The sequence below is a fragment of the Centruroides sculpturatus genome, unplaced genomic scaffold, assembly GCF_000671375.1.
Source record: "Centruroides sculpturatus isolate CEXI.00-Female unplaced genomic scaffold, Cexi_2.0 scaffold65, whole genome shotgun sequence".
Lineage (NCBI taxonomy): Eukaryota > Metazoa > Arthropoda > Arachnida > Scorpiones > Buthidae > Centruroides > Centruroides sculpturatus.
This window is the reverse complement of record NW_019384327.1, coordinates 663,011-687,500: the sequence shown is the minus strand read 5'-3', so window position 1 is coordinate 687,500 and position 24,490 is coordinate 663,011. Positions and strand designations below refer to the sequence as shown.

At 29.6% G+C, this 24,490-nt stretch overlaps 2 protein-coding genes and 1 non-coding gene across 6 annotated transcripts in view; 1 reads left to right on the top strand and 2 right to left on the bottom strand.

The window, feature by feature from the left end:
- LOC111628365 (citrate lyase subunit beta-like protein, mitochondrial) overlaps positions 1-2,012 on the bottom strand; it is a 32,306-nt gene extending 30,294 nt beyond the window's left edge. For both annotated transcript variants that reach the window (XM_023372138.1, XM_023372146.1), the window contains exons 1-2: positions 1,953-2,012; positions 955-1,221 (exon numbers count right to left, since the gene is read on the bottom strand). In XM_023372138.1, the coding sequence (XP_023227906.1) occupies positions 955-1,218 (264 nt within the window). In that variant the 5' untranslated portion in view covers positions 1,219-1,221; positions 1,953-2,012. The remainder of the gene's footprint in view (positions 1-954; positions 1,222-1,952) is intronic.
- A 12-nt stretch (positions 2,013-2,024) lies between these two features.
- On the bottom strand, positions 2,025-21,409 carry LOC111628379 (interleukin-1 receptor-associated kinase 1-binding protein 1-like). 3 transcript variants are annotated; one of them, XM_023372160.1, is made up of 4 exons: positions 21,080-21,409; positions 18,149-18,342; positions 13,042-13,321; positions 2,025-2,054 (listed from the first exon to the last, which is right to left on the bottom strand). In XM_023372160.1, the coding sequence occupies exons 1-3, from the start codon at positions 21,302-21,304 to the stop codon at positions 13,045-13,047; spliced, it is 696 nt and encodes a 231-aa protein (XP_023227928.1). In that variant the 5' UTR covers positions 21,305-21,409; the 3' UTR covers positions 2,025-2,054; positions 13,042-13,044. The 3 variants fall into 3 exon arrangements, with proteins under 3 accessions (XP_023227928.1, XP_023227936.1, XP_023227922.1); XM_023372168.1 differs by lacking the exon at positions 2,025-2,054 and adding an exon at positions 8,665-9,406; XM_023372154.1 differs by lacking the exon at positions 2,025-2,054 and adding an exon at positions 11,499-12,092.
- A 1,507-nt stretch (positions 21,410-22,916) lies between these two features.
- On the top strand, positions 22,917-22,988 carry Trnap-cgg. The gene has a single exon. It is a non-coding gene; the product is annotated as a tRNA-Pro (tRNA).
- Positions 22,989-24,490: the final 1,502 nt, after the last annotated feature.

Here is a 24,490-nt window from a genome sequence, read left to right as displayed (position 1 = left end):
ACACCCCAATCGTGGCGCCGCGGCACCCTGGTTGAAAAACACTGATCTAGATTATCAGAGTAGCGACACACAAGTCATCGCTGCCATGTTCTGTCGACTGTCATCATGTGACCTCTAAGTTTACATTAAGAAATGACGATTATTTCAGTTTAATAAAGGTATTGATTCATCCATCTGTCATATTATTGAATAAAAAAACGAATAAAATGCATCTTTAGACAATCCCATTAAAACAGTTTTTTTCTAAATTTTTTGTCTCAAAATAGAGGTGCATCTTATACTTGACAGCTACTTATACTCGTCAAAATATGGTAAGTGAATTTACAAATAAGAATTAATGTATAATGTAATTCACAATATTGTTAAATAGTTTTGTATTTGCAAGTCTAACACTTTGAAACTTAAATTATATATGTAAAATACATAAAAATTTTTTTAAATGTCCAAAATAATTTTATTTTTCTGACACCTAAAATATATTAGTAGTAATTCAAACACAAATTATTATTGTATTTACTTTCAGGCACTTGGCAATTTTTATCATCAAATTTTATTTATGGCAATTTTTATCATCAAATTTAGGTTGGTATTATCAAAATACTAACCTAAAATATATAACAACCTGATTTTCTTAAATCGAAGTCTGTTCCTATTTAAGTATGTTCTTGAATATTAATTATACTTATACCTCTAATTTGTATCAATTAAAAATTTTTAATATTTATTAGTTTAAATATAAAGCAATGAATCCAAATACAACTTTTAAGTTATACCATATGATCTGCCATATTATCGAGCTATAATTAATACATTATAATTATTAAAATTATTGTGAGATGGCAGCCTAACCATCTATGTCTATTCTAATTACTTGATATCTAATTATTAAATTAGCTTTATTATAGCCTGATAATACAGCAGATTGTTTGGCATTAATATAAAGCATTTTGATACCTTTTTTGTAATTGCAACACCATCTTCACAATCAAGTACTGCACAATCTACATTCAAGGCAGGAATTTTTTTAATTTTCCTTTCATCATGACCTGGTACATAAAGGACAGCCCGTCTGGCAATGTATTTAGGATTATGACGAACCGGTGTGCTCGATAAATACACAGTTGGTTGTTGATTTAAAACTTTTCTTGTTAATAATAAAGATTTTAAATGTGCTTTATATGCAAAACTCTTTATAATTTTGTCAACAATAACAGTCATTTTCTGGAACAGAATAAAATAATAATATATTAGTTTGCTATTATTAAAAATTAATTATAAAATTTTACTGGAAAAGTAAAATAAAAAGTTTTGAAACCAAAATGATTTATATTCAAGATTACAAACATTAAAAAATAATTAATATTCACACAAAAGTCAATTAAAATGTTATTATTTAACTATTACTACAAAATTTTTGTTGTTATTTCGTTGTTAATTAAAATATAACTTGTATCAATTAAAAATTTTAACATTTAGCATTTTAAATATAAAGTAATAAATCCACATACAATTTTTAAGTAATGCCAAATGATTTGCCATATTATCAGGCTATAACTAATTTATATATCTTATTGCATTGTAATTCTTTTACACTTTATGCAATTGAATTTTATGGCAATATCCTATACTCTGCCTCAATTATTATATTGTTTTTAAATTTTTGTCATAGTTTTAGCCTTATACGTATTTAATATTTTAGACATTTTTTGTGTATTCTGTCTTATTTATATTTTTCTTGCAATTTTCATTTATGTTTTATTTTCTTTTTATGTATTTTATCTTTTTTTTATTATGGGTCTTATTATTAATTGGGGGAGATCTGTTGTCCAGTGACATTTCCTAATGTAGATGAAATAAATAAATAAATTATAATTATTAAAATTAAAAAATCAATAATTTGAAAAATAGTTGTTTTATAATTAAATAAAATACAAAATTTTATAGTTTCTTACTTAATTTTTTAATCACAGATTCATTATTCAATAATCATTTATTACTCAAGTTCTTTCTCACATTCAATTTTATTTAAGTAAATTCTTTCTCCTTTAAAAAAACTGTAAAAAAAAACATATTTTAAACATAGCATGTTAATTATTAAAATTCAAATTAATATATTTTATAAACCAAGTGTTATTAAGATTTATTGTTAAATAAGATGTGACACATATACATTTAAAAATTAAATTATAAAAATGCGACTTAATATATTAGCAGTGTTTAACACTTCTTTTATTAAGTTGCACTTTTATAATTTAATTTTTAAATGTATATGTGTCACATCTTATTTAGCAATAAAAAATTTAAAATTGTTTCTTGATATTATCAAGAAGCAATTCTAAATTTTGGTATTATTAAATATTTTTTAATAAAAGCAAAAATTTATTTTCAAGAGGGGCACAGTCTGCACTTTATATTGAAGGCATAACTTTCCCTAAAGATCGATCAGTATTAAATGTAGCAATTATATGAATGAAAAAATAAAGATATTATTGTCAAAATCTCATCTTATAGTTTTCCTAATATATCAATAAATTAAACAGATTTAATAGTTTTCTTATATATGCATTAAATAATTTTTATGAATTATAATTTGATGTTACATGCAATCAATAAGAACAATACTATGCTAAATCAATGTTGACTTTGTAGACACATAGTTTCTTATTGATTTATATTTCAATCAATATTCACAAATTTAAATGATGATATCCCTTTCTGTATATAGATATAAGTGATTACAATATAATTGAAAAATATCAAATTAAATTATTTTTGTTCACTTTTAAAGCAAATACCATTCAAAATTATATAATATCAAGTTAATTAGTTGCATACTTCAGATCTTTAGAGGAAAATAAAAATGAACTTATTTAAAACANAATTAAGTATTGATAACTAATAAAGATAACAAATTTATTCAAATGTTTCCATAATTTTCCAATAGTTTTGTTTTAATAAAAATATACAATAAAAATTACAATCATTTTAATTTATTAGTTATGTACATTATTAATATCTATAATACAATTAGTATTTATGGCTTTATTAGTAAAGAAAACAATTATATGTGACATATGCTACATCAATCCACATTCAAGATAATAGTAATGTGGCAGCCATTTCATTACAAATTAATTCCAAATTTGAAAACACAAATTTAGAATAAATATGATATTATTTACAAATAAAAATATTTAAATCATTTTTAGGTAAAATTATATTTATTTACAAATAAAAAAAATTCATTTTCAAATTTCTGTTTTTTTTTTTTAAATATCTGCAAATTTAAAAACTTTTTCATTTTTATTAGCGAGGTTGCGGCCGAAGTTTTCATCTCTAAAACGAGAACGTCAGCCGCAACCTCGCTATTATCTCTATATTGAGAATATTATTTTAAAAATAAGTGCTTTCCTTATATGCAACTTATGCCATATTTCATTTACCTCATTCATTTACATGATTGAGGAAATAAATATTGAGAATAATTAGTGTCTTTCATGTTTGTCTCAATAACAGTTGCATCATATAAAAAAAGGCATTTATTTATTTACCTGTAACATATACTCTGTTTAACAGCTTATTTTATTTAAAAAATACTGAAATATTAATTATGAAAGATCATAACATGATCTTATGCTAATATAACAACAAATAAAATTTTGTAATTCAATTTTCATAACCTATCATTTAACAAAAATATGTTTTTTTGAAAGATTTTTGTAGTTTTTAATAAATCTTTTTAAAGTTAAGCAAATTTATATAAATAATTGGTTTGATTTATAAAAATTTTAAATAATGATCTTTGAACACATTAACAACACATTCACATATTTTCTTTCAATCAATGATTTTACAAAATAATACACACAGTATATATAAAAAACTTCATCATAGAAAGATTCAATTTTTATATTATTTAAAATATAAAATTATAAATCATATACATATATAGAGTTTAATTCTGAACTTTCATTTATTGTACAATTGTGTTCAAGATAATAGTTATTAAATGTGATTAACATTTTACAGCAAGATTTTTCCTCCATTGTACACTATTGGTATCCTAACGGGGTCGTTGGATTGCTCTTATACGAACAAAAGAACTCGAGATTCCGAGAGCATCTTTGCACGAGTTGCGTAGAAAACTTGCTTTATGCAGAACCAAATTCTTTGCAAAAACAGATAAAAATTTACAATAAAAAAATGTCGGAATAATATCTTAAAACACTGTTTAGTACTTATATCTTTACGAAAGGACTAAAAATGTTTTCTAACATTGCCGACACAAGATTACTCACCTTACAAGAATATAGATTACAAGAATAGTACATCGTACAAAAATTAAAGTTTACCAAACATTCGTAACAAAGAATACGAATTTTCTCTTAGCGAACAGTTTAGAAAACACCTCCAAAAAGTAGGACCGACGTTCGGACGCGTCCAAATAAAATTTCGAAGAGGATCCGGCAGAGAATCGTTCCCGGATCCTGTTCTTTTCGAACGTTTTGCCCAATAGAGAAGTATCGCAATCCCAACAACCTGCCGGCAATACAATTAGAGAAAAACTCCGGCCTTTATTCTTTTCACGCGCAATAAACACAGTACAAAAAACTCATTTAATCGAGACCACTTGTATATTAACATACGTAGGAATATCTATTATTAATGTTGTAACGCGCATTAGACCCTCTTATATTTTTTCTATAATTAAAATACGCAAAATACGAACAAACACTGGTGAAAGGGTCGTGTTCATTCTTACTTTCATTTAATAAGACGACCAATTCAATTGGAAAATGTATAGCTACGTTATTAATTTAACGAACAATTCATTAATAGTTCATTAAATTAATTTAATAAGCAATACAAGTGAAATTTTGTATTGTTTATTTTTAACCAGAAAAGAATTCTCCTTTAGGCAACAATGTATTTAAGTGTATTTATTCTAGATACACTTAAAAGTATTAGAAATTCAGAGCAAATTCAAATGTTGACTCGATAGGTAATAAGAAGTTAAAATGCTTTTCCTATCTCACCCGTAACACGAAACCAAACAGATGACGGATCATGCCTAAACTTTCAGTGTTGCCAACTCGACTACACCGCATTTACTCGCGTGACTACAGATCAAAATAAAGAAAATTAGATTTATTAATACAATTCTAGTTTTATTTCGTTTAATCGCGAGTAAAATATCAAATGCACGTAAATGCACACATTGTCCCGCAAAAATTACTGGCGTTTTAAACTTTAAGGAAAAATCTTGTAAAATAGACAATCCGGAATTTTTTTTCCAATTCTTAACAGTCGAATTCGTTTTCCGTCGATTACACTTACGAGTTTCTCCGAATAATCATCCGTTTTCGCGTGGGAATGGATTGAAACTTACATCGGGCTCCCGTGTGTGATTTTGGAATTTCGATTCAAAAGCCACGCTTTTCCTATCGCTATTCGTCTTTATTCCCGACAATACGCAAGAACGACTCAAACGACTCAAATAAAATACTTTTATTTTTAAACACAAGAAGGTGAGCGTCCGGTAAAAAATGCGAATACGCGGTTCACAAAAATTATTTGCAAAAACGCGAAGAATCCTTCGCTCGAGCGTATAGGACGACCTAGGAATTTGAAGCTGTGATAAAATCGTCTTATATGCTTCTTAAATACGGTATTTATTTTTTAAGTTTAAAAACTTTTATCTCTAATTAATTTTTAAAATGTTGAGAAATTACCACACAAATTAAAACAAAAAATTCGGCACGAATTGTTAGAAAATGCGAACCTCGAAAAAGTTGGTCGGCCACAGACTATATAATTCTGGAAAACCATATTAAACACGTTGACTGTGTTCGGTAAGTGTTTCGTTCGGTTGCTGTTACGTTGCAATGAGAATCAGCTGATACTTTGGAACGGGAAGACGGTATCATAAAAAAAATGTGTTTTTTTAAATTTATATTGGACATATCTGTTTTCGGTTGCTCGTGAACGCTTGTTGATGCAAAATGCTGTAATGGATACCTTTGTATTAATATATTGGATTGCATGGGCGTAGCCAGCGTTGATCAGTTGCTGCTAGCGAAAGGTAGCGTACATGAAATACCGTACGCTACTTAGCGCGACGTCAAAATACTAAATATGTTCTGAAACAGCGGTACGCGGAAGAAAAGTGCCCAACTGTTGAGTCTGCTGAATGCAGCCAATATAATTTATGTAGCTGTGAATTTTCAGCCATCCTAATAATCATTTCTCCATTGTTTACTTTTAAATCGAACTTAAAAATATATGTACATTTGATTAGTTATCTATAAATTTACTGTACTTACTACATTCGGCATTTTATATGAATTTATATGTTATGTGATTCTAGAATATTTTGCAAATTATGATAATTTATGAGAGCGGATAAAATAATCACCTCTGTGGTTTTTTTTCCTCAACTCTTTTCGTCCTGTGGGCATTAACGGAATTTTTTTAACAAGCCCATTTGAACCACATCGATTCCATTGTCGGCGGTGTGCGCCAATATTGAATATACCTCTTAAATATTAAACTGTATTATAAACGTTTATTTAAATAACGCTCGATCCGGATATGACGGCCCGCTCTCAACACCAGGCCGCCCCATTTTGAGCTTGGCCGAACCGATGGGTTTGATTAAAAAACACCTTCTTAGTGCCCACGGGGTTGAAAGTAAAAACAAATTGAATAGCCTATAACAGATCTGTTTATACAAACACTAACTTACATCTCGTATCAATTCGTGTTAACTAGTGGCTGAGTGGATAAAACCATTAAAAGTACCGGTAATTGGTCACGAGTTTGCGTCCGACAAATGAGTTTTCTTCACGTGTTTGACGCAAATAGGAGCCATTTTTTCATAGAAAATCCTCCCGGAAGGCATGATACTTTCCCTTTGGTAGATTGTTCACGTGTTACATTGCCTTAAACCAGGCATGGCCAACATACGGCCCGCGATCAATCTTTCAATATTAGCTACTGAAGCCCGAATAGTTCGACGAAAAATTCTGACGCCTAAAGAAAAGAAAAGGTCAACTCCTCACTGTGCGTTTAGAGTCATCCCTCCATTACAAATCTCGTAAGTACAGCGTAGTGTTGATAAAACATGATAATGTGAAAAATGTATCCGTAATCTCTATCTACAATTCAGTCTCTACGAGGTGACACTACAATGAGATCTCGCACCACTTCAAAATCTTCCTAGGGCAGCCTCTGGTTCGGCCCGTGGAAAAAGTTCTTTCCAATTCGGCCCGGGGACAAAAACTCTTGGCCACTCCTGCCTTATACCATCACTTTAATCCAATAGTGCTAAAACTGTTCGTAAAATGCGGGGGAAAATTTGCAGAATATTAAAGGGCTAAGTCAAATCTATAACATTTTCATGAAATTTTCTCGTTTAATAGAGTATAATTTTATGAATCACCCGAGTAATTTTAATTAAAAATAATGAAAAAATTTACTAAAATAAATTATTTTGAACATTTTGATTGATATTGAGGTATGCCTTGAGTAATACTAAAAATTTCGAGTTTCTGCCTCGGGTAATTTTTGACATATGAAACATGCATGGGTATCTGCAAGGGACAAACAGGTTATTGCGCCGCTGGATCAGAGTTTCTAATCGAGAGCGAGGGTTTGGAACTTTTTCAGCAAGCACATCGTTCTAGAGTTGCTCAACCTGGAGGGTCTCACAAATTCCATGGCATAAAACTTACCTCCATTATGCCCAAAGCTATATAATTCTTTTTGTGAAAGCTAAAAATACTGATGTTTCACCAGCAAACATTATACAATCATTTATTGAATGTGAATCATCATGATCACAAGTCCAGTGTACAGGTACAAGCTAGATATGCCATACAACAAAATAGACATGCTATATATTCCTTTTCAGCTACAGTTACCAGGAACATCTTTGCTTAGAATTATGCCTAGTATACAACATTGAAGTTCGCTGGTTTACACCTTGACATGTTAAAACAGTTTCAACAAATATTCAATGTAATCTATGACATTAGATATGAGTACATGCTATCTGTATCACTACTGACAGTGCCTCAGCACTAGCTCTTCTCCAGGGCAGGAGTCTACACCCAATTGCTAACTCTATTCTCGATACAATCAACTCCTCCTCTTGCCGTTACCAAATAAACTGGACGAGGGCCCACCAGGGCCAACATGGTAATGAGAGGGCTGATGCCCTTGCTAAGGAGGCCTCAGGTAATCACGACTTACCCATATCCTACAAGAAAATGGACATTAGAACTATTAAAACTATCCTTTGGAGTGACTTAATCGAGTGGCAGCAGGACTGGAATGAGAGCAACACCATCACCTACGATTACTTACCGGACATCCAGCAGCTACTAAATAGTAATTTCTATTCTCCAAATCATCAAATGACGCAGATGCTCACCAATCATGGATCCTTCTTCTCATACCTCGCCAGATTCAAGGGCAGAACTGACAATATGTGTCCCATCTGTGGCACCACAGACAGTAGCAGACACTACATCCTGCATTGCCCGATGGTGGAACAGGAGCGTCTACATCTAAAAATTACTGTTGAAGCCCATAATTACAACTGGCCTCCCTCTAACTTTATTTGTCTGTTCAGGCACAAGGACACCTACAGTGCCTTCTGTAACCTTGTAAACATGTACTTTAAACGAACTACCGTGCCTACCTACACCTAGTGCTCTTCCGAGCCTAACCTCCTCTGTTTATATGTGTTTGTATGTATCGGACTTGTCACTTCTACCAGCATGTCCGCGTTGTTTTGATGTTTGTACAAGGGCCTGCATGCCCACGTTTTCCTTCTACTGCATATATACCATTTCTGATTGTGTAAACGTGTGTTTGCTTTTTTTTTGGTACTATACATGACAAGCAGCATATTCACTATTGTTACTTACTCTACATTAAGTATTTTGCATTTGATTATTTTGTATGTGTTTTACTTATCTCAATTCTGAAACTTGTACTTATGGCATCTATTAGTTTGTCTTAGTCACTTATCTCCAACAGTTTGTATTTATAGTATTTGTCCTCTTACCAATTTTCTTTGTAAACTGTATTCATTGTCACGACTCATCCGGTTGTGTGTAAACAGTACCGGGAATGTACCTTTGGTATATTATCAATAAAAAATATCTATCTATTATTGTCTGTTAATTCTTTATTATCAGACAATACATTGTCATTGTCTTCCTGTTTATTAGAGTCATTGTTTATGCTACCAGCTGGTTCCATCATACACCATTGTCTTGTTTGACGTCTTCAACAAGCAGTAACAAGGTGGAATAACACAAGGTTTTTCATATCCTTTATTGGGTTGACCATGTTTTCATTTCGGCAAGCTGTTCCTGTTCCGTACTAGATTATCATCCTGTCACCAAAAATTATCGAACCATATTTGCTCCAAATTTCATCAAGTGTATCGACAAAGAAACTCTTTTCAACAAATTGATTTAAGCACACCAACAATTTGTCATAACACAAAGTATCTTGTGTATCAGGTGCTCCTACAATTCATTGACACAAACAGTGAGTAATGTATGACATTCATTTCAGCAAAGAAAACTCACAATGACAAAATTCTGCCAAAATTCAATCAAAGCACGGATCATAAATATCACAAGCTACTGACTTCAATCATGCCCATAACTTATCTATAGTGTTATAGTGGAAAATAAGGACATAAATTTTGATATTAAACTTACAAGATTTAATTATAATGCAGCCCACTTTTAAAGCATCATGTGATACTCCATACAAAGTTGGAGCACACAACATAGAGACTGACATCACAATTGAACATTCAACAGAGATACATGACCCGAGACAATATACGGTACAACAAAAACCAATACATTGGCTTCACCTGTGCTGTTAAATACTATACAAATATCAATACGGTAACTTAAATTTCTATTAAGAATTCCAAGTCAAATTAACATAAAAGCTAATGTTTTTCTTCAAACTTTTTTATTAAAACTTTTATACTGTTCTAATATCTGTATAATTATTGTAAAAACAGCAAACAGATCTAATTTTTTAGTATTAAATATTGAAAAGCTGATGACTCAAACAATTATCAATATAAACACTAAAATAATGTTAATTTAATATGCCTCAATGTCCTTAATTTAATCAAATATTCTTTCTATTACCAGTACAGTGTGTATTTCTATTAATAGGACTTATTAAACTGATATATAAGATTACTGCAAATCAGTCACACAGATTAAAATTGTTTTATTTACATTTACCTGGACACATACATATTGCGTTTCGGACTTGTATGTTTCTCTTCAGCAGGTATTTAACTGATAAATTCTACATAAAAATTAAAACAATAAACACATTTAAATTTCCAACAATTTGTTTTAAAATATTCTGACAATAATAAAATATAAAATTCTTACAATTTTGATGTTCTTTCTTTCTATTCCACTTTTCATACAATAATTCAGTTTAATTACTATTAATATTAACTTTAACACATTCCTATATTAAAGCCATAAATTATTACTTTAAACAATAACATTTAACATATTTGTACACTTAAAACTAATCTCAAACTTACATCTCTACTTGTTCCTCACTTTCACTTTCAATAATAAAATTAATATAATACCAGAAAAAGTTAATACAACGAAGAAACATCTATGTTATAGAAATGAAGAAAAATATGATATAACCAAAGAAAAAGGAGTAGTGTATTCTTTTAATTGTAATTGTAATCCGGAAAAAAACATATATTGGTGAAACAAAAAGAAAATTAAAAATAAGATTAAATGAACATATTAGAGCAATACAGGGAAATTATGCAAATTCAGTAGTAGCAAAACATTGCAATTCAACAGGATGTGAAATAGTATTAAATTCAGTAAAAATAAGGAAAAAAGAAAAAAATAATTATAAATGGCTGGCAACTATATGAACATATTAATATAATTAAACAAAACAATAGTATAAATAATAATACCAGAAGAGAAATACACCAATCATGGAGAATATTCATAGAAGAAAACAGGAAATTGACATATAAAAAGAATGATAGAGACAGGGCAAGACGAAGTGAAAATGAGGAACAAGAAGTAGAGATGTAAGTTTGAGATTAGTTTTAAATGTACAAATACGTTAAATGTTATTGTTTAAAGTAATAATTTATGGCTTTAATATAGGAATGTGTTAAAGTTAATATTAATAGTAATTAAACTGAATTATTGTATGAAAAGTGGAACAGAAAGAAAGAACATCAAAATTGTAAGAATTTTACATTTTATTATTGTCAGAATATTTTAAAACAAATTGTTGGAAATTTAAATGTGTTTATTGTTTTAATTTTTATGTAGAATTTATCAGTTAAATACCTGCTGAAGAGAGGCATACAAGTCTGAAATGCAATATGTATGTGTCCAGGTAAATGTAAATAAAACAATTTTAATCTGTGTGACTGATTTGCAGTAATCTTATATATCAGTTTAATAAGTCCTATTAATAGAAATACACACTGTACTGGTGATAGAAAGAATATTTGACTAAAATAATGTGGCTGAGATTACAGGATGATTTGAAATTTATACTATTTATACTAAAAACACCTCTGTTTCACTATATTTGTTATTTGTAACTATCACTCATTAGATAATTATCATTTTTCTCTTAATTAACAAATTGACCATTAATTCAAATGCATTTAAGATAACACCATTTATGAAACCATTGAATTTCACTAAACTAGAATCTATAAAGATTTTTCTTTATTTTAAAATTTTAATACAATTTAAACCTATTTTGTGAATTTTAAATAACTGATTGCAAAGTTATCAAACAATTGTTATAATTAATAATTATAAAAAATCAAAGGTTGCTTCCTTTGTAAGAGATTTGGTCTTCACATCCTTTTGTGAATTGCACTTTTGTCTAGATTTTTAGTTTAAGTCTTGGATTTGAACATTTCCTCACTATTTAACACTATGAACCAGGGCTGTGGGGTCGGAGTGGGAAGGAATTTCTGGCCAGAGGAGTCAGTGTATGGAAAAATGTGTCGCCTTCAACTCCGGCATCTTAAATTTAATTTAATTTAGTTTTTTTATTTAAATGAAAGATAATTTATTTTATATTTATTAATTTTTTAAAATGTATTTGTATTTTGTTATAATTCATTTATTTTAAATACAAAATGCTACAATTTAATTTATTAAATATGTATCAATAGTTTTCTTTGTAGTATTTGTGTTTAGTAGTTAAATTATTTTGACCCAATTGAATTTGAATATTATTGCTTCATTCCTTTCTTGTCTCCGCTCTAAATAAGTACTCTATTTTTCTGAATGAGCCAGACTAATCGATCAGAGTATATATTTTTCTTTTCTGAACAAGGGGCTGAAGTAACTAGATTGCACACTTTTTAATTGAACTAATTTTTTGGAAAGGTGAAACTGAAGTGCAAAAACTGTAGAATTTTATTGATCCCCTTTTTCCTCTTATTAAATATTTGTTAAAAATTAACTTTTTAATACAAATAAATATTGATGTAAGTTAAATATTAAAAATACTAACTATAAAAGTATTTGGGTAAATGCCTAGGGCATCTTTCAGCGTTCAGAGTAGGGTAATCCCCTATGAGCGTGCATAAAATGACCTGGTATTTAATTTTGCCAGAGTTGAGAGTCGAAGTTGGCCTACTAAAATTTGATAATTTTAGTAGACCAACTTCAGGAGTCGGAGTCGAGTGTTTTTTTTATTGACTCCTATGAAGAATAAACTTGTATTTAAACATTACAAAAAGTTTGCAAAATTATAGTTAGGATGAAAATTTTATATAGAAACTAGTAACTATTTAGGATAGTAACTATAAAAAATACTATGACATATATTTATGTACAGAAATAAATACATACATTTTACCTAACATTTTAAAAGTATATTCAAGCTGGACTGATCTAAATTAAATTTCAAAATTAATTTTAGTAAAAATTTGTAAATAAAAATATTAATTTATTTTTATTATACCTTTCAAGAAAGAAATATTGCTTGTTTATATTCTCCCTTAATTTCAAATTTCATATTAACTTTACTTTCTGAGATATATGTTAAAAGTTTCAATTTATGTGCAAGGGAATCATTTATATTTGTCTCTCTTTTAACATCAGATGATTTTGTATTTTCCAAGAATAATTTATTATGTTCTTCAGATATTTCAATAGGCTTTGCTACTGTCACACCAAATACTTTTGTTAATTCTATTGCTTTGTCATAACAATTTTTAATTGCTTCTAAAGTTGCTTTTCTCCTAGAAGGAAATATAAACAGATTTAAGTAAGAAGAAAACCAGATGTATTACAGTAGAGCATCATTTATCCGAAAGCCAATCAACCGAAACGTTGGTTAACCGAAAGCATTCCAGTCAGACTGTGTCATGCTGAATCGAACGTTTTTGATACTAGATTAACTTCCAAAATATAACTTTTTTGTTTTTATATTTTTCAATATATTTATTTTGTTTGTACAAAATAAAGAAATAATATTTAACGATACAATAGCCACAATTATTCTTATAAAAATTTTTGCTAGGCTTAACATCGACAAAAATTCAACGCGAAGTGACACACAATGGAGAAAAATTTCAACATGTGATAGGTTAATATATTTTTTCGTACATAATCAGTTATCCAAAAAATAAGTTAACCAAACAACCCCAGTCCCCAATTGATTCGGATAAACGACACACTACTGTATTTAATATTATTTTATAAGTAATTCAGTACATGATATTAAACATTTTTAAATTTAAAGAAAAGTAAATTGAAATAAATCTTCTAAATAGAACAAATTGTAATAAAGTATTTTAAAAGAAGTTAATTATTCTTTTCTGTTAATCTTTATTCATATAGCTTCTAGTCCTTTTTTTTTTTTACTAAAAGGACTAGAGAATTTAATTATAACATATACATATCAATTTATTTAAAACTTCATTAATAAAGAAGACAATAATCCAATTTCTATGTCATGGCAACTTAAGGACAAAGATGGAAATTTTACTGTACCAGAGACATACAATGACTAAAAGCTATACTATATTGCTTTAATTATTTCAGCTCAAAAAAGGTTTAGTAACATTGATATTAATTCATTACTGTTATAATTATTACATTATATGGTAATATATTTTCCTTTGGTTTAAATTACTAATCAATATACTGTGATTTATTTAAATTCAGATACTTCCAAGAGAGGTTTTCTTCCATTAGTTTTAATTTTAATAAATTATATATCATTGAATTGAAGGAAAAATAAGATGATCCATATTTTTTCTGTTATCTGTTAGATCAGCCATTCACAAGAAATAGGGTTCTAAAATGTTCTAGTGTGATTCATAAAAAAATATACATGTAGTTCACAGGATAAAAAAACTGCCTTTCCAGAGTTATGGAAGATAAAATATTTCTCTTACAAGATTTGTGAACTGAACAAAAGAATTATACATTATATGCTGGAAATTTTTCTGACAGAAAGAGAGCACATATTTTCACCAACCCACCCAAAAGCAATAAAGTACACATAGCCTCTAGATGTTTGTTTCTTTAGGCAATTCAAGCTTATTTCTTTACACATTTCCTGTATTCTTGTTATAACAAGAATACAATAAATGAACAGAGTGGAAGTCTATGATGTGACCATTTTTAAATTAAATAACAAAATTTATTTTAGAGCTCTTATCATTTACATATAACCAATTAGGTGCTGCTATTATATGCACAGCTGAAGTCAGAATATATGACAGGAGAAAACGTTACAAGTTTTTCTAATGTTATCGACATAAATTTCACATTTTCCAAAACAAAGTGTTCATTAGAAGATTGTTATGATAGAAATGCCTTCATTTCATGTGCTCACTGTAAACAATTAATTTGTTTTAAACATTGTATGTTTCCTTTACATTTAAACCATAAAAAGTAAAATTCTCAAGCAGAATGAATATGTGGCACAACAGGAATTGATCCCTCAACATATCCAATGTGATCACAAACCCACCAGCACTATATTTCTATACAAATTACTGTACATTAGAACATTTTAGAACCCTATTTCTCACAAGCAGTTGACCTGATAGATAAAAGAAAAAGTATGGTCTTCTTATTTGTTTCCTCTAATAAATGATATATATTTTATTAGAATGTAAGACTGATGTGAGAAAACCCTCCCATGTTAGAATTTATATCAATAGCTCATTTTTTTAGGCAAAATAATTTAGGAAAAAAGGTTCAGCGGAAGAAAGATATTTTGTGATTAATTTAACTTTTAAATGTTTAAAGATATACTAGATCTTTTAATAAAAAGTCAATGAATTCAAAAATTATTTCTTTCATGCAAGAGATTTTGGATTACTGACAAATAAAAATATATCACTGTAATATATAAGTACAGTAAATTTTATCAGTTACACTATCATTTAACATCATATTGTTTAATTGTGAATAATTTAATAATTTAAAAAATTATTTATCATCTTAATATATATAACTTTTATAGTCAAATATAAACTCTAAATAAAAGCTGGCAACATTGTTGCTTGACTTTCCCAGCATTGTTTATTTGCTTTCATCCATAATAATTGCTAGCATTACCTTTAAGTCTTCAGATTGGTTAGGGAGATAATAAGGAATGGGGACCATATCTCCCAAACCAATGATCCTATTTTCCTGAAAATTTTTAGAAACATTTCTTCCTAATACACAAACCTCCCTGCAAAATTTCAGAAATTTTCAACAAAAAGCACAGTCATTATTAAGCTTTAAAAACTGTGGACAAAATCATGCCCCCCAGACATACACTAACATCCATACATACATACAGAAAAAATCCTCAAATTTATTTGCATCTCTTACATTTCAAGGTCCCAAATGCAAAAATGTTTAATTCTCACCATACTTTCCCTTTGTTATATAAAAGCAGAAAAAGTAGAAATTTTCTTTATATTAAGAACTAGCTTACCCGTCGCGCATTGCTGCGATCTCAGAAGAGATGAAATTCAAGCAAACTCGTTATAATAAAATTAAATTTTCATTTTATCATTTTTATTGAAATATATTATTATTATTCGTTTTCATCGGGAAAACATTTCAAAGTGTCGTTTCAANTTATTAGTAAAGAAAACAATTATATGTGACATATGCTACATCAATCCACATTCAAGATAATAGTAATGTGGCAGCCATTTCATTACAAATTAATTCCAAATTTGAAAACACAAATTTAGAATAAATATGATATTATTTACAAATAAAAATATTTAAATCATTTTTAGGTAAAATTATATTTATTTACAAATAAAAAAAATTCATTTTCAAATTTCTGTTTTTTTTTTTTAAATATCTGCAAATTTAAAAACTTTTTCATTTTTATTAGCGAGGTTGCGGCCGAAGTTTTCATCTCTAAAACGAGAACGTCAGCCGCAACCTCGCTATTATCTCTATATTGAGAATATTATTTTAAAAATAAGTGCTTTCCTTATATGCAACTTATGCCATATTTCATTTACCTCATTCATTTACATGATTGAGGAAATAAATATTGAGAATAATTAGTGTCTTTCATGTTTGTCTCAATAACAGTTGCATCATATAAAAAAAGGCATTTATTTATTTACCTGTAACATATACTCTGTTTAACAGCTTATTTTATTTAAAAAATACTGAAATATTAATTATGAAAGATCATAACATGATCTTATGCTAATATAACAACAAATAAAATTTTGTAATTCAATTTTCATAACCTATCATTTAACAAAAATATGTTTTTTTGAAAGATTTTTGTAGTTTTTAATAAATCTTTTTAAAGTTAAGCAAATTTATATAAATAATTGGTTTGATTTATAAAAATTTTAAATAATGATCTTTGAACACATTAACAACACATTCACATATTTTCTTTCAATCAATGATTTTACAAAATAATACACACAGTATATATAAAAAACTTCATCATAGAAAGATTCAATTTTTATATTATTTAAAATATAAAATTATTCAACACTTTAAGAACCACTTAATAAATATATTAGAGAAAAAATGAGAAGTTTTTTATCAGTATGTATATGTATATGCATAAATTCTAAACTATTTTAAAAATTGTCATTCATTCATTCATATGTACTGTGTATGCTTCACTGACAATAATCATAATGATGAAAATACTGTTATAAAAATTATGAAGAATTAAAATTAAAAGAAATCAAAGAAAGAAAAGAGTAAATAAGTATATTTAGTAAATGATTTTCGAATTTTCAAGTGTCAGATGATTGTTTTTTCTACATATATAACACTAAAATAAAGAAATAACGAATAAAACTTTAGCCTCTAAAATAAATCAATTTAAGCCTGCTTTATTGATACTCACTATATTTCTTGTCCAAAACAACAATGTACCCAGGGGGTAAACCACCTCCCAAAGTAAAAGAAAAAGAAACACTAATAAATTTTCCAGAAATATTTTCCTAATTAAATTTCATTTTTTATTTCTATTTTCTATTTCTATATTGTGAATTAGCGGTCTTATGTGGCTGCTAATTCATAATAAGGTGGGAATTTTATTGAGATCCCATTATAAATTTTTTTATTTGTTCAACTTGGCTCCCTGAAAATTAAATCTTGCATGCACCACTGGCCTAGAAATATTCAAGAAAGTGGTAATATAAGTTAGCGAGCTCCAAAAAAGCATTTTTTTTAAAAGTTTATTAGTATATAGAAAATTATCTTAAAATAATTGTCATAAATTTAGAAAAACAACTACTGTATATTGTTTTAATTTTGACATCTGGAACATATTTGAATTCTTTGATTTATGAGTATATAGGTCAAGATCTACATAAGATACAAAACATTAAAGATATTATTTTAGATTAAGTCAGATAAACTTGAAAATAATGGAAATAAAAATATATTAAATGACAAATATTGTTTCATTGTATTCTGTATTTTATATTATTTCAAAATTGTAATTTTTAAATTATAAAATGACTTTTTTTACTAAAAAAGACTAAAACTTCTTTTACAGAGTAAATGAATAAAAACAAAATAAGAGCAAAAAGTTAACAAATGTAAAAATTTAAACTCACTTTCCTTTTTCAAATGCTTGAGAGCTATGAAAAAATTCTGGAGGTGATACAGATACACATTTTCCTAATTTTTGTGTAAATTGAATGGCAACTGTTTGACAATTTTCAAGATTATGGAAAACGGCATCAACTTCTGCATTCATTATATAATGTTCATCAAACAACAGTGAACGAGTTATGTTCATATCATTTTCCTGAAATAAAGAAATACTTTTAGAAAAAATTTGAAATTACGTTTTGAATGTCTTGATGAAGTTTGTCTCTATAATCTAAAGATATTCATATAGAATTATTAATACTTGCTTACTTTTACTATTATTTTTGGAAAACGTTTTAATATTGAAATTACTTTTATTTTATTTTTTATTAAGGTAAGTATGGTGGCCTCAGAGTAAGAGTAATCAAAGTCCAGCTTTTGGTGTTAAAGCCTTAGCAGGTGGAGTGTGATTAAAAGCAATTGCTTTATCTAATGCGATATAGATCCAAGTCAAATTTGTTGTTAAAATAATAAAGAAACTTTCACAAAAAGGCATTAAATACATTTAAAATAATGTTTTATTGCTGCCGGTGCTTTTGACATATTATAAGGCACTGTCCTCGGGCAGATATAAATTTGAATAAACCTTTTGAACAAGCTTTTTAAATTAAAAGCTAAAGGCATTAAGCGTTAGCTGTTAATTTATATAATCTGTTCCAAACGGTTAATGCCGTTAGCTTTTAATTTAAAAAGCTTGTTCAAAAGGTTTATTCAAATTTATACCTGCCCGAGGACAGTGCGTTATAATATGTCAAAAGCACCGGCAGCAATAAAACATTATTTTAAATGTATTTAATGCTTTTTTGTGAAAGTTTCTTTATTATTTTAGTAAAAGGATCAGCATGACATCCAATCTTTGAGTTTGATTAAACTTGTTGTTACGTTCCAGGCCAAAAAAAGAAGAAACAAGGAAGAAAAAAGATGAGAAATATTGTGAAAAAGTTTTTGCTAATCATCTGAAAATTAGGATTTACAGACATGGATCATTCTTGCTCTGATATCATATATTAAAAATATTTTCAAACAATACTAATGTAAATGGAAATTACTAATGTAAATTTGAGTATAATAAAAATAGTCTCTAAAATTTAATGTTTATTATTATTTATGAATACAAAATATTAAAGTAAATTTTAAATTATTACAATAAGATAGTAAAATGTAAGCATCTATTGTAAGCTATGATTTACTGAAATAAAACTTAAGTTACTTGATATTTTTGACAATATAAGATTTATAAAATATTTTTCCACAGTGTGCATTAATATTATTTCTAATTATTACAAACAATTTTCAAAATTTCAAAATAATTTACATAAAAATACAAGATAATATCTTTCTATTATAAAAATATAAAATTATTCAACACTTTAAGAACCACTTAATAATTTTAAATTAGTTTTATTTATTATTTATATTTATACTTAATAATCAGGGACAGCTTTAGAGGAGTGCACCCCTTTCTGGTTGTTTCTCCAGAATAAAGCCTGGTACCTCAAGTAGTAAGACATGTTTCACTTCTGCACCCTCCTAAATATTTCTGGATCTGCTATTTACTACTTTACTACATTTTACATTAATTTTATTTACAATACTTTAAAAATTCAAGAAATTTATTGTAAGATTACACATTTATTAATTAAGTGTATAATAAATCTCGAAATGTAAATTATAAGATATATCATTCCACTCAAATTAAGTCATCAGAAAATAGAAAGTCATTTAATTCTCGTTAAATCACGATATATCAGATTTAGATTTTTTCCCAGTCTTTGTTTTTGCTTCGAATAAGATATACAGTATTTTTACATCATAGCTTTTATAATTAGTCAGTCGTTTGGTTTCCAATTATATGTTAAGGAAATGTTAGTATTATTTTAAACAAAAATATTGTTTAATTAAAATATGAACTGTTATTTAATAACATACTTTAAAATCTAACTTATAACACCCGATAAAGTTATTTATGATATTTCTAAAAATCAAATGATACAACTGAAATATTTCAATATATAACTAAAACCTTGCAGATTTCTTCAAAAATCATCTAAGTTTATACTACGCAATGAAAATGAATTTGAAATTATAATTATTTCAAAAATACTCATAAGTTTATCAATCTTTACGCAATAGGTAAATTTACTAATTTTCATAACGGTTACAAGTATCAGAATTACTAAAGCCAACCACCGCCGTACGCCGTCGGGCCGTATAACGGCTATACTACTACTAAATTACCACACAAATTATTAGCGTTACGGACACCGTACGGCCCGACGGCGGCGGGCTTAGTAACACGACGTATCGGGTATTCGCAGTCGTTTCTTTACGCGTCGGAACGTTAGGTCTAACCGTTTCGACGTTTTATCAAATTAACCTCCCTTCGGAAACAATACTCGTTTACGGCACACTCTTCAAAGTTACGCCGTCGGCGAAGAACTTAACTTTACCGGGCGTGGCGGACGGCCCGCCGTACGCACTTCTCCTCCCACTAAAGCCGTTTTATACGAGCACCCAAATATTTTTTCATCCGATAATCCAAGAGGTAGGTGGTGAATACAAATAGTCTTTCTGCTCGTCGAACATCGAAGAACATTGCAATTTAGAAAAACGACCGGGTCAATCGGCGGCCCACTAATAGTTTACAGATCATACTTTGAAAACCAGATATGCAAATTTTATGGATTTACTACGATTACGTAATAATACGAAAGGTATACCCGATTATCATTTGAAGTTTTTTAATATCGACTTAATTTGGATATTTTGATAGTCGGGCATATATTTAGCCACAATATCGGGTAAACAATGGAAAGAAACATTATTTCAACTGTAGTAGAAAAGTTTGCCGAGAAATTTGCCCTTTACGTTTTCAAATGCGAACACCGCCATACCCGAATGCCAAAAGCCTTTAATACTCCAGTAACGTAATCTAATCTTTTGGTCACACTTTTGATGACGTCGTCCGTAGTTTTTTTCTGGCTGCAGATGTTGACCAGCAAACGCGCTCTGTCGGGAGGAATGGCCACCGTTCCTTTACTCGACAAATAAAGTGTTCGATCCGAGAGAGAAAAGCAAGTCATTGAACTCGGTTTGGCTGGCAAATTTAAATCGGACATGGGAATCTTTCAAACACTAAAATTTCTTGTTAAATAAAACACGTTTCTTTTCAATCGAATCAACTAAAGCGCCGTCTACGAAATTTAAAAATTATATTTAAATATAATAATACAGTATTTAGTATCAATTTACAATTGTTTACTATTATTTAGAAAAATGTTTAATTATATAATTTTAAATGAATTTATAGATTTATAGTTAAAATTTTCTGTTCGATAATCCGACTTGTTCGTATTCCGGGATTGGAATTTGTTTATATAAATTATTAATAGTGACTACGCGACGTTCGATTATTCAATCGGAAGAAATCTAACGAGCCTGTTGTTTAAAATGTGTTATCGCGCATTAACTATGTCTGTACGGGCAGAGTATAGGATATTTAATTTGTAGAAACATTAACCACTTTTCTTGAATTTCTAGAAATCTGTACTCTTCTCAATTCTTCAATCTCTGCTTTCTCATACAAAGTAGTCCGTCATGTATGGAGGGGAAATTTTCAGTATTAAAATAATAATAGGTTATATTTGAACTCTATTTTCTTAAAGCGCGCTGTCGGCCGCCCTAAGATTTTGGCCGCCCGCGGGCACGCCTATCAGAACCTGCTCTGATTTGTTTTTTTTCTCTTTCCTCCCCTTTTTAAAAGTCTTTTCGCCCCGTGGGCACTATGGCCGAGATTCCACTAGCGTAAAAACGGGCGTAAAAACCTTTGCCGTAAAATCTTTTAATCGCGCGACCTATTTGCGTTTGCGCCTGGATTGGGGGTTGGTCCAGTTAGCGAAGTTTTTACGGCGACGATGCCGCCCCGAGTGTCGAAAGTATATACTTCTTCGCGCGTGAATTGTTGGAAACGAAAGCGTGGTAGCTCGATTGTTCATAATTGTCAGAGTTCATTAAATGTTTTAGGCATGCATTCTTATAGTCGGGATGTCTCTCGTCATATAAACACGCGTATTTTCGATAAATTTTTCTAAATCTATTCGAGGTCTTTCGAAGTAGCCACGATAGAACGTACACAAAAGCTCGTTTTCCGCAATTTTCGCACGATGTCGCGATGGCGTAGTTCCATCGACTTCCGATTGGCCGAAGGTACCATTTTAGGCCGTATTCGCGTCGAAAATCGAACGCCGCTCGACTCGCTTTTACGCCGGTTTTGCCATCCGCTCGGGCGTAAAATATCGTAGTCACGCGATTAAAAACTTTTACGGCCAGGGTTTTACGCCCGTTTTTACGTTAGCGGAGTCTCGGCCTAAAGCCGTGGTCACACCACGCGACTTACAGCCGCGCGGGCAACCGCAACCGCCACGGCTGTTCCCGTTAACTAGTAAACCCCCTTCGAAAACCGGCTCGACCGCGACTAAAAACAATAAGTTTGTTCTACTGGCGCCGATTGCAAACGCGCATCCAATCGGCAAACGCCTTCGTGCCACGTTTACGGTGACAACATCGAAAATAGTTCATCGTGGCGGATAGTTAGAAGATCGATACTTTCGCAGAATGGAGATTGATAGAACTTATTCGGGCTCATTAATACACGCGGGATTTTAATTAAGCTCGAGCGCAAAGAGAAATCGCGCGTTACGCGAGTAGCGAATAATTGCATTAGAGACGGGTGGCTCGTTGGTCTAGAGGTACGATTCTCGCTTCGGGTGCGAGAAGTCCCGGGTTCGATTCCCGGACGAGCCTTTCGCTTTTTGACGCGTACGTCGCGGAGAATTCTATTTTTTAAATTAGGTTTTTACCCATTTCCAGCCGGGGAAGCGATATATTTCCGCCAAATATCATTTTTCACTTTTCTTTTTCTTTCGCTAGATAACGCCGAAAATGAAATATAACTCCTCTTTCCGAAACTTATCGATATTAATTAATGGCCGCGCTTAATTTTCATTCCTCGTGCCCACACGATCTTTAACACCCTTTCGAAACATGTTTCTAATATATGGGAACGCGTGATATTTTATTTCTTTTTTCCGTTTTCGAACATTATATTTACATTTAAAGCGCCGTATTTCGATTCTGAAAGCAATTTATGCGGATAATCGTTTACCAAATAATTACATCTCGGTTTTCCAAGGTAATTCTAGATTTCGAAACAATTTTGCCGACGGGGTCGGGAATGCTACGAAGATTAAACAAACGATTTTACTTCTTTGTTCGCCATTACATTTTTTCACACCCGTCATTTTTTTTTCGTCCCATAACTGAAATGTTTAGTTTTTAAAAATAATCTTTTATACTAAATTTTTACGTAAACGTCATGTTTTTTATGTTTTAATCGACAAATATTTTACAAAATTTTAAAGATTTAAAATTAAACTAAAATCTATTTATAATTTTGTGATTTTTAAGTTATATTTGCAAACTTAATTTTATTTTTTTAACTATGTACAGTATATTAAACTGATAAAACCGTGCCGAATTAGTCGCGCAATAGCACTTTTATGTGAATAAAAAAGTATAACTTGGGAATAAATAGGAAAGTTGTGTAGCGGGCCTGGCCGACCCAAAGTGTTACGGTAGGCCACAATTTAGGCAAACGCGCTTTTTTAAGTAAAGTAAAACAAATACAAAATGAATAAGATTTTATTGTTATACCGAGAGTTTGCACTCGCACTCTCGCATTATAACAACGACGCGCGCAAATTTTCATTTATTTAATAGTTTTGGTATACGCGTAACGGAAAACAAAAGTTTTAATAGATATATAATATCGCTTAGCGGGCCCGGTCTATAGTATATCCCGAGCTTTAAGAATTTTCCCATACTTTTTGCATATTGTACAATTTATTACGAAATAAATGTCTTTCTACTTTCGTCTGACAATTACGCTATAAGCACAGTTATTGATAACGTTTTTGTACGAATTATTGATTTATTTTTTTTTCATATTTTATAAAACTCAAATTCTTCTTTGGGGAACCGTAGTACATTTACGTTACGCGAAGACACCGAAGAAGGATCGTAATATCGAGTTCGATCCGAAATGCATTTTGTCATATTTTTTCTATATGCGAGAAAAAAATATTAATACTCGCTCGAAACGGACGTTTCCAGTGACCAATGAGTGACTGCTCATCGGAGAAAGAGCCTAATTAGTGCTAGACTCTTCGTATTAACATAGAAGAAGAAGAAAAACAATATTAATACTGTAATTTGATCAGTTTTAACTGGATATTAGAGTAATCGGT